Source organism: Cyclopterus lumpus, chromosome 8 (genome assembly GCF_009769545.1).
Source record: "Cyclopterus lumpus isolate fCycLum1 chromosome 8, fCycLum1.pri, whole genome shotgun sequence".
Taxonomy (NCBI): Eukaryota; Metazoa; Chordata; class Actinopteri; order Perciformes; family Cyclopteridae; genus Cyclopterus; species Cyclopterus lumpus.
Window position 1 is genome coordinate 4,689,220 of NC_046973.1, and position 11,223 is coordinate 4,700,442.

Here is an 11,223-nt window from a genome sequence, read left to right on the forward strand (position 1 = left end):
GAATAATTTACCAACTTTAAAATCAGAGTAGAAACAAATAGACTTTATTTGTACATGAGGGTAGTTCATTGAGAAAACATAATTTAGTTTTTTTTTTTTTTTTTAATACAATTACACAATTCAATTAAATAAATATAAAATATGAGGAGAGTAATGACTTTGTTATGGGTAAACACTCAGTTTATGCTGCCTTATTACGGTCTTCGTTTGGCCTCAACATGTTTTTGAGACTAGAACAAGGAAATCCATTAACATCTGAAATACAAACTTCACATTTAATGTTTTTCACCCACAACGCTATTCTACAGCCTCTGAATTTATAGTAAAAACCTCTTTAATCTAGAGTTCTAAAACTGACTACACGGCTAAATTTGAATACTGTAGCTTGTTGGACTGGCGAAGCTTGTGTGTGACATCTTATTTAATCAAAGACATGTTTTATGGACAGATTTTGAAATTAAAACTTTGAACACATGGTCGAGATGCACAAGAAACTTAATTTTCATACATGCATTTGCATTGTTATGGTTCATAAACGTGTAAAATAACTACTGATGTCATTACGGCTCCTTGGTATTGTATAACGAGCTTCAACTGCAGGAAAATAGAATCATCCACGGTAGGTAATGTTTCTACCTCTTCTCACCCATATACTTTGTCTACATGTCTGTACAACACTCACTAAAGTTATTTACAGGTCTGCTTATATTTCAGCAAAAAAAAAGTGGCTTGTAGAAAATATACATTATTAAAATATATGCTTGTGGTAAGCTAGTATTTGAGAGCTTGAATAGATCTGTGCTGGGTCGCACTGGATGAAGGATTAACAAAGAACTTAATTCACCTGGAGAGAGGTTTTGTCTTTTTAATACAGTATGGAAATGTATACTTCCTACAGTTTTTATAAAAATAATTTGCTGCCTAAAAGCATCAGCCTTGGATCTGAATACAGTAATATGGGCTTAAATTAACAAATGCCTAATTTTACAGCATTTTGTTGATACTTTACCACAAGAGGTCACTGTAACGCTTCAAGCAGTATTGTCTTGTAAATTAACTTGTTTAAATGTAATATGTATTTATATATATTCTTCAGACTCAATCTTGACACAAAAGGTCTGGCTGGACATTTTTTAGCAGCTTTGGAATTATTTTCTGGGACGGTTTCTTAGAGGTTACAAAAGCATTATTATCATCATCATCATCATCATCTGAAACTTAACTAAATTGGCTTTTTGGGTAAAGCATATGTCCAGAACAACAGACTATGCTTACATGCAGGTTCCAAAATAGATTTTTAATTTTAATTTTTCTGAATAAATGTTTTCATTTATTCTTTAAACTAATGGCCCAACAAAGTTACTATTGTTTATAATGATACTTAAAAGATGTACAAGTTATGAAGTAACTGACGTAAGTATGACTAACTATGAGAACTTGCAGTCAGAATGAAGTTTCCTTATTTGTTTTTTTTTTAAACTTAATTCTTGGACTTCCAGATAATGAACTCTAGTCACGGTCTGTACGCTGATGACTAGACAAATGGGATTAAAGTTATGAAAATAGTTTTTTGTCATTGTGAATACAACTACAAAAAGGTCAGCGTCAACATAGATTGACTGATTACATAATCACACCACTCCCAGGTTAGTCAGACATAAATATAGAAAAATCTCTAAATATATATATATAATTTTTTTTTTTAATACTGTATATGCATACAAAACTAAGCATCAGGAAAAGAACATAGGATTCACCAACGTAGAAACCAAGTGAAAATACAAAAAATAAGAACACAGCATTGCTCCTGCTTAAAAATCGCAGCAGGTTGTACAGCAGCATAGTTCCCGAACTGTTCCTCGCAGCTGTGGAACAGGGAAAAAAAAAAAAAAAACTCATGTCCTCTTAGCCAAGAGAAAATCCTGACGTGAACAATCTCCATGGACTTCACTCCAAATTAGGAATGGCTCCTCGGTAAGAACGGTTTGATTTCAAGTGAATTTCATATTTCGATATCTCAAAACACGGAGTTTACTGCATTTAGTTGTCGCGACATCGCCGTTTCTAGAGATGGCCGTCAGGAGTTCTCTCTTGCAGAAGAGCGTGTCAAAAAAAGCGAGGCTAATGCCTACTGTGTCAGAGTCACCAACGCCAGCAGCAGCACTTCTCGTGACCCGGCAGTAGGAATGATTTCTATTTGGACGGAGTTGTCAAATGTAAAGCGACAAAAGGAGGCAGTGGGAGCTTTATCATTTCGGTAGTCTGTAATATACAGGAAGAACGTTGAATTACATTTCACTTGTAAGGACCACTCTCATCATCACTACATCCAATATGGATTACCCACCAAAGAGCGGCGTATAGAGGAAAGACGCACAACGGACCCCAGTGAGTGCTGTGGCACACGTATCAGAGTACACCGTCCTTAGTTACATTAGGCTTGACCTTGCACTCGGTGGTCACGCCACGTTTTATCATCATCATCACGCGATTGAGCCCAGCTGACTTCAGAACTCTAATTCGAGGAATCGGTTCCTTTTTTGAAACTGCATCTTAACAGTTCCTTTAAGTGCCCTACAATGATAGAAGATGGGCAATGTCACAGCTTCTGAATCCCGAACAAATGCTCATTCATCTTGTTCTAATTCCACATCGTACTCGTCCCAAATCTGCCTGTTTTAATCAAATAGCGAGTATTCACCTCTTTTGCGTTTCTAAAATATTAGAGCAGAAGTTGTGACTACTTTCTCCCGTCAAAGGGCCACAAAGATACCAACAGTATCCATTGCATCGCCGGTCTAACCGCCTCCCATGCCTGAAACAACACTTTTCAGCCCCTCTGACAAATCCAACAATTTCTCAAGCGTCGCATGAATGAGCTCTAATAAAAGGCAAATTTAAGGTAAAAAGTAAAATGGCACAAATGGCCAGCTTTTATATTAAAACACACGTCTGAAATTTGGCCAAACAGAGTTTTAAAACTTTTAAAACAACTCAAAACTCCTAAATTAGGCCGACACAGACAACAGAAATATGAACAATAGCACATCACGAGTAAGAGGCCTTCAGTTGAACGTTGGTCAGTCATCAAACTGCATAATGCAGTGCTCTTACGGGCCACAGAGACTCCGTATCAAACACTACAACAGGTGATTGTACTGCTTAGTCCAAGAGGAGCTAATCAGTGGAAACGTCTGTTGTGGTTGGCCGGCTCTTTAAAAAGGCAACTGGTTGGAGACCACTGGTAACTGTAAAGAGGTGTCCACCTGACCTCAAAGCTGGAACACTAAATCCTCTTTGTGTCAAACTACATCCAAGTATTCTATACAAATCTATATTGATCACAGAGATCATTTTAAGGCAACAACGTCAAAGGCTCAATTTACATCGAGACCCTTGTACATGGAGGAAAATGTCCTTTGGCATCGGCTTTCCTGTCACATACGTACTACTCGACAAGTGGTATGCTTAATAGCAGGCCAATGCTGTCACATTAAGGCATGTCGTATACGTTTTCATAAAAAGCAAATCTGAGGGGGGGGAGGGGGGTCGGATAGGGGGGAGTTTGCACAGTGCACAGACAGTGTAGATTGTGTTAGAGAGACAAAAAGAGAGAGACAGAGTTGTGAATGCAGCATAACGTCACATAGGGCTTGCCCCCCCCCTATCCCATCCCTCAGTCTAACTACTGAGCGTCCTCTCAGGATGAGTGGGTTCAGGCTGGGTCCGAAACCGGGGAAGGACCAGGCCGGAGAAGGAGAGCCCAGTCCTGTCAACACTAGGCGAGGGTTGTGAACGGGGTCGGGCTGGACTTGTTGTGGTTGGACTTGATGATGGTGATGACACTGGTGGTGGCCACCTTGCCCGGCGAGAGGGGCCCGCGGGTCACGGACCGGGCAAAGCACTGCAGGGCCTCATACTTGGCTCGCAGGGCATCCAGCTCCAGCTTCATGCTGGCGTTCTCGCGGGCGAGCTTGTCCACCTCACGCTGCAGCTCTATCTTTTGTCTCTCCAGCTCCTCCTTCTGGGTGACGCGTTTGATGCGGCAGCTGGCGGCGTAGCCCCGGTTCTTCAGGGTCCGTCGCCGCTGCTTCAACTTGGCAACGTCATCCTTGGTCAGCCCGCGCAGGTGCAGGTTGAGCTCCCGCACGGTCATGGCCACCAGCTCGTCGTCGCTGACCACCGGGGCATTCTCGCCCAGCTCCTTCTTGACCTGCAGGACATGAGCAAAAGGGTGAAGAACGACGGCACGTCTGAATATTGACGACATTTCTCACACTTCTCTCACTTACCTTTAAAGCTTTGCTCGTCTTAAAATTAGTCGTCATTCCCTGCATGCAGACAACTGGCCAGAATCTCACAGAAGACACACTGAGAAGTGAAAAGAAGCAATAATTAAATAACTTAAAAGTGAAACACAACACATTAGATGATGGAAAGTCACAAAGTAAATACAATTTAAAAGATACTGGCACAAGTATTTCCAATTCATACTACTTCTACTCTACAACATGTAATACTTCATTATTGTACTTTTCAATAGACTAAACTTAAACTGCGAGTCACATTACAGATTAAGATTTTAAAGACAAAACGTATGATCATTTATTAAAAATATGATGTGCATAAGGTGATTTTAAAGTATCTCCCTTTTAGTCAGTTACAACATAAAAATGCTGCTTACATATTTCTATCAAAAATAATAATTAAATAACATAATATGTCATTCTAGATCCCTGAAGGGGCATTGTAGTTTTTATATTTTAAAGATTTCTTCTGAGAATACTTTTTACTTCTTAAAAATGGTAATATTTGATGATACTCATACCTTTTAACACATCTAGATACTTCAGCGCATATTTCTTTCTTATATTGCAGATACTGACATAATATTGGCACTCCTCCCCACAAATTCACTTTAAAAGACACCTCAACAACGTTCCAGGGTTACGTCACGTGTCAACATGTGTGTTTGCATGTTAGGGCCACAGATGCCAGCAGAGGGCAGCACGAGCACATTAAACACAATCACTTGTCTGTATCTACTGTTAGAGGAGGAGAGCCCTGGCAATGTCCACTAGACTAAACAAGCTTAGAATCAGACAGCCTCACGCCACACAACTGTGCATCAAAGCTCTCTGGGCCGGAGCAGTTTTTAGAAGAACCTCTCTGCACTGATTACAGAGAGGACGCTTTCCAGACTGCAGCCACGGCAAACAACAGCGAGAGCGCTGAGCTGTGGTCCTGTGAGAGGCACACATCCCCCCCCCAGGCTCCATTTCAGCCTGACTACAAGTGCACTGTTCCATGCTCGACTGCTGCCATGGAAACGCCCTGCAAATGCGCTTTGGGAGTGTGAGTCACATGGTCACCAAAAGGGTAAACTATTCATCACCGCAACGCAGCCATATTCATAATACAAATAAGAAGCCTGATAACTTTAAAAGCATCCTGTAGCCCCAATCTGTCCCTTCATCCTGCTACATCCCTACAATCCAGTTGAATATACATTGTTTATTCCCCTTATCAGAGTGGTATCTACAGGGACATCACTCTGCCGCCTCATCGCATATGAAAACAGACCATCATCAACATTTACAGTTATGCTGAACTTTACAGGGCAGTAGATACGCATGTGCACATTCCTGGAGATAGAGTGTCACAGGGAAATACTTTCCTTTATAGTCACTGGTGTATTTTTGCTGCGAGACAATGTAGTCTGTGGATTTAGGCCTGTGTCTCGCTGGTTGGATCCTCTTACACTGGGCTTTCCTGAGCTGCTCTATGCCCTTATTTAACTCTGGAGGATATTTTTATCCCACAGCGCTGACACAGAATTCTGCCAGCTAAACAATTTAGGTAAGCAAGCGATAAGTGATACCTCAGTAAGAGGGCAAACATTCTTAGCTGCAGCTTTCGTGCTAGAACATACTCTGGGTGTGGCTGCTCATTTTGGGACGTTTATCACAATGGTACATCCTTTTGGCTGTGTTGCTATTTAAGGACTTTGCAACTGTTGATTTACAGCAAGAAATAGCGCAGTCGATACAATAAAACACCGTAGCTTGATATCTTTGATGCGAGCTGGACATTAGTCATTGTTCTTATGATGATGTATCTTAAATTCAACACTAAAAACTAAAAGATTTTTTTCGGAATTGGACAATAAACAGATGATAAATACGTGGACCAGTTAAACTCAGAGCCACATAAACTTGTGTTTAGACATTCAGAGAACATCTGCTGGTCTCTCTGTATTTCATCGATTTATGCAGCAGCAAGAAATTGCGTAATTGAGATTTCAGAAGTATAAAGATGAGAAAGAAATACGAGCTGAAATATGTTCCTCGACAATGAGATAGCCCAAACAGCCTAATGTAAGCGGTGTTGCATCAGAGGAGGTCCCTGGGTGTATTCTTTGCAAAGATTATGGAAAAGTGGTGTGGGGCCCCCGCTCTCTTCACACAAGGGGGCCCCCAGCTTGAACCAAGAGGCCGGGTTGTTTCCCTGAAATTCTTTAAGCATGTGCTTATGTTTTTGCAACTCGCAGAAAGACAATGTTTTCCTGATCAAGATGCCAAAGTTTCCTCAGAGGAAAAACAGCAATTATATCACGCAGCCAAATCCGCTTAAGCTTTTGCCACCCAGACAAGATTTACTTTACAACATGGCTTCTCACTACAGTCAAAAACAACTCTTTAGGTTTTTCAAAAGGAGTCTGGGAAAAATACCTCAAAGAAAAAGCCACAGATGGCGGGGCGAAGAACAAAACCACATTCCTGAGTGAACACACATGTGCAAAGCCTCACATGCACAACCCAGTGTTCACTGAAGAAGGAACATTCTGTCTGAATATGTCCCGCGATGCACTCGGCCGTATGGGGGAGGAGTTCAGACGCTTGTAAAACAACGGCTGCAATATTCACAAAATGTCTGGAATTCAGAAGCGTCTCGCATCTTTCACTTGCCCAGACCAATCAAAGGGAGCCTGTGTGCACATGTGTGGAAGTCAGGCAGGAGTGAGGGTCTAAAATAAATCATGATGACCCTCTGATGGCCAGTAACCCAAGGAGCAGGATTTATTTATTAGCCGCAGTGTTATCACAGAATTATGACAAAGTGTCTCAAAAGAGCAGATGAGAGCCATGGGGTGACACTCCTTAACTAACTGTCCATTATAAATGCCTTACGCACATGTCATGGCGGTGGTTGCGTGTAAAGCATGTGTCTTATTTGATGTGGAAAGCAGACTGTTTTCTGGTAAACTGGCTACTTTGTTCTTTTGTGTGAACACGTTGCTTTGAAGATGAACGGTCCCTTTCAAGGGTATTTTTGAGAATGCCTAAAAAAAAAATTCTCTCAGAATCTGGGTAAAAACAGATTTTTACATGTGCACAAATCCGCCCCAGCTCTTAATGTGCACATTGGTGAAATAGTGCACATCTACACATGAGGCAAAGTCAGTTATAATAAATCTATGTATAATCTGTTCATACTGTTTTTTTTAAAGTCAGGCATCTGGTCCATTTCAGGGCTGCACTTCAGTAACAGCAGGTGACTGTGAGGTGCAGCCTCCTCCTAAAATAAACAGCATATCAAAGACTTATGCGCTCATGCTGCAGTGATGAATGCAGAGTTGGCTGTTCTGGACTCTTTGTTTATCTTCTCTATTTGTTTTAATTTGGTTAGTAGGTTAAGCAGAACGCCTGATGCATTCCTCTGAGAAAGCTCTTGCTTTTCTGGCATTTTCTCCCCGGGGTGGTGGAGAGATTGGTCTGCAGACCGGTGCTCAGGCTCTCTGCTCTCTTTCCCCAGCGCAGCACATTTGGTGGGATAATATGTGAAGGAACTGGAGAGCGTAGCTGAGCAGTGAGTCATGCTGTTTACTGGTAAAAAAGCGACGACCAGCGGCAGGGAATCACACCCTCTCCATCTGACGTTTCCTGGAAAATCCCGTTGTTTCACCGGGGAGGAAGGAAAAGTACAGGGAACCTTGGATACGGCTGAACTATTGTGCAGAAAGGGAGGAGAACTCACGGAATATCTGAGCAAAGATATTGTCCCGACCAGGGACACGGATTCAAAAGAAATGTCAAGAATGTAAGAAAGGAAAGAAGAAGAAAAAACAAAGGATGTACCTGTCCCAGTAATGTGTGAATAATAGGAACATGATAATATTCCATCTTCGAATAAAAGCATATGTCACACCGCTCTTTTTCTAACAAGATACACCAAAAATCAAAAGGAGGGTCAAAAATACTGTTTATAATAATCCAGAACTTTCCAGATTCCAGTGCTTCACCTTCAAAACAGCTCGCTGAGACCGTTGTCAGACGAGATGTCACAGCAACGCATTCATTCTGAACGCTGCTCGTTTGTGTTGCTGCCAACAAGCAATTTGAGTCGCTGTGGAATCAGGAAGCTAACAAGGGGAAAAAGATCAACAATCCAATCAACAAGTCAGCCCCAGTGAGAACCAACAACGAGGCATTCCAAATAACACAACATATCCCATGCACCAAATCAAACACACGAGTAACTCGCCACACCTCTCTGGGCACAACGAGGTGAAAGCAACCGGGTTGAGATGAGGCCGCTGACAGAAAAGCAACAAGAAAAGGGCTCGATGCAAATCTGTGTGGGTGGCAGAGTGAGCGGTCGCAGGCCATACAGCTGTCAGGGAGTCACTTTGCACACAGATGCACAGCAGGCCTGTTCACAGAGTCATCGGTTATGGCCTGTATACACTCCGTTTGGCATGTTCAGCTGTGGATAAACTCACTGGCTTCCTAAGTCAATAATCAAGACGTGACATCTATTTTTTTTTTCCACCCCCAGTTAGAGGAACAAAACACATCATGGTGAGCGTGTTCCCTGTGAGTCACGGCATCCCAAACCACAGCTATGTCACTCTCACAACACGCAACCGCAGAGACGTTAAGCATTCTGCTTCGCTTTCATCTGTCACTACCGAGCGGCGGAAAGAGAAATCCTATACGTCTGATGGCGATGACACTGTGTGTCGTGTTTTCGGGGAGTGTGTGTGTGTGGGTGTGGGGGGGATTTCTCCCTATTGTGCCTTGTCACTGCCACAGTGGTGATAAAGAGTCAGCCACTGTTACTTCTCCATTTAAAGAAGACATCATCACTGTGGGGATTGAACCACATGTTAACCTCATGACAGAGGAGTGAAAGCACACTGTGCACCACAAACAACAGGGGATGCAAATCTGTGACCATCCGAGTGAAACAAGTTACTCAAGAGACAAATATGTTCCATAAATTAATCACAATGGACCTAAAAGCTCAGAAGTCCATTTACTCAATACATTTTTTATTAAGCAAGCAGTGTTATTTCTGAGGTAGAGTTGTGTTATTATCAGATAATTGTAAATAAAACAACTTGAGCTGGACACCGTTTCCTTATCTGTGCTCATGTCATAAAGCTCTGACAGCTATAAACATGTAGATAAGATAAATACTGATTTGTTTGTTTCTCCTGTGGAGGCCGGTCCCCCCCCCCCCGATGGTCTAGCTCCACATCGTGCCCTTTGTCCCACATGCCTCAAACGCAGACCACGTGTTGGTTCCAATGTCAAAGGTAGGCTGGATTTATCACAGCAGCCTAAATTTGAAAACAGCCAGAGTGGCAGAATTCAAAAGGGATGTGAGAATATGTTCTGTATGATTAAACGGGGGAGGAGGGAGTTTATTTCACTTCCAGTTTCCCTAAAAAAAAAAAGAAGCTAATTGGAGGGTCAGAAAGAAGCTATAAATAACCAAAAACGCTTAAAGAAATAATCTTACAACTATTTATACTGGCTCTGTGGCGCTCAGCAATGCTAAATAACATTAATAAGCAGGCTAACACTGTAGCCGTCACATTAACATTACTCTACTTTGGCAAAATGTGTGATTTATATGTATAATGTGTTTTCATTAAACACGTTGAATTCACATTTTCTGTGCCGATATAGACTTATAGATTGAAAAAAATAATAATTATAAAATGATATCCTTCATGATTTCACTTATTAGGACAATACATCCACTCAAATCGTTTAAAAAAATAAAAAAAAATTAAATATTAGGCGAATTCAATTTGCAAAAAATGAGCAAAAAATAAAGTTGTTAATTCAAATTATAAAACACCACACAAATATTTGTCCTTACTTTTTTCCCCCCGCGCGACAAATCCAAGGCGAGAGCGCCTTTTTGTAGTCTTTGTGTTGTTTCTCTAACACAACACGTGCGTAGTCGTTGTGTTGTTTCTCTAACACAACACGTGTCCACGCGACTGAAACAATGTACAAAGTCAACATCAACTCTCATAAACGGGATCAAAAAACATATCCTGCGTGTCTGGCGCGTGCGGCCAACATAATCCTACATCTGCATGCGCCAATATGTCACGGTGACAACTTGTGCAATTAAAAAAAAAAAAAAAAAGGGATGTCAAAATATCTTCCCAGAAGAAAAACACGCACACGCGCGCGCGCGCACACACACACAATCTCACCTCTGTGGACGCGTATATTTGTGGACCGTGATGCGTAAAAAGTGGCGGAGTAGGTTTCCGACCCAGGCGGCGGAGTAACTTGACCCGACCGGCGTGAAGCGTCCAGCAGACGGGGCGGCGGAGGATCCTCGTACTGAACATTCACTCCAAAACAACAACAATGTACCAACATTCCACGCTCTGCTTCCGCAAGCGCTCACGTCACCGGCTCCTCGTGACCGCCCCCTCCATTCATGAAACTAACTTTCTGCTGACGTCAGTTTAGGCAGGGGGAGGAGGGGGGAAGGAGGGATTGTGGGGGGGGGGGGGGGGAGGCCATAAATAGAAAGTAGACAGCCTGCTGCTGGCGAGCTGCTTTTGCTTACTTTACAAAACTAATCTGTACCAAAGTCTGCTCATGTGGCTTTATGCTTTCAAAAAGAAAGTCATAACCCCCCCCCCCCCCCCCATCCTATAAGGAGACTCCTCTATGGAACAAGGTATTCACCAAAGTGGCACAGGCAGCGCTCTCCTCCCTCCGTGTGACTTGGGAGCAGCAGCATTCCTTTCCTGAGGAAAGTATGCGGCGGCGTAGTAGCTCAGTCACAGGATTCCTCTTGTTTTAGGAACCTCAGAGGTTATTCCGGGTAAATAAGTATATGTGAATGTAAATATGTTAAGTCGGTATAAGCACTCTTATGGGGTCCCCTGTTCATTTATCCGAT

General features: G+C 42.2%; 1 protein-coding gene across 2 annotated transcripts; it reads right to left on the reverse strand.

Moving 5' to 3' along the window:
* Positions 1-28: 28 nt before the first annotated feature.
* mafk (v-maf avian musculoaponeurotic fibrosarcoma oncogene homolog K) lies at positions 29-10,730 on the reverse strand. 2 transcript variants are annotated; one of them, XM_034538763.1, is made up of 4 exons: positions 10,520-10,730; positions 10,174-10,297; positions 4,293-4,371; positions 29-4,213 (listed from the first exon to the last, which is right to left on the reverse strand). In XM_034538763.1, the coding sequence occupies exons 1-4, from the start codon at positions 10,689-10,691 to the stop codon at positions 3,779-3,781; spliced, it is 810 nt and encodes a 269-aa protein (XP_034394654.1). In that variant the 5' UTR covers positions 10,692-10,730; the 3' UTR covers positions 29-3,778. The 2 variants fall into 2 exon arrangements, with proteins under 2 accessions (XP_034394654.1, XP_034394655.1); XM_034538764.1 differs by lacking the exon at positions 10,174-10,297 and having other exon boundaries at positions 10,520-10,624.
* Positions 10,731-11,223: the final 493 nt, after the last annotated feature.

Excerpts from the sequence above, each read along its gene's own strand:
- mafk (XM_034538763.1), bottom strand. The coding sequence starts at position 10,691 with ATGTTGGTACATTGTTGTTGTTTTGGAGTGAATGTTCAGTACGAGGAT. Across the intron at positions 4,372-10,173 it reads TGTCGCGCGGGGGGAAAAAA|TGTGTCTTCTGTGAGATTCT; the intron begins GTAAGGACAAAT and ends TTCACTTCTCAG. Across the intron at positions 4,214-4,292 it reads AGACGAGCAAAGCTTTAAAG|GTCAAGAAGGAGCTGGGCGA; the intron begins GTAAGTGAGAGA and ends CATGTCCTGCAG.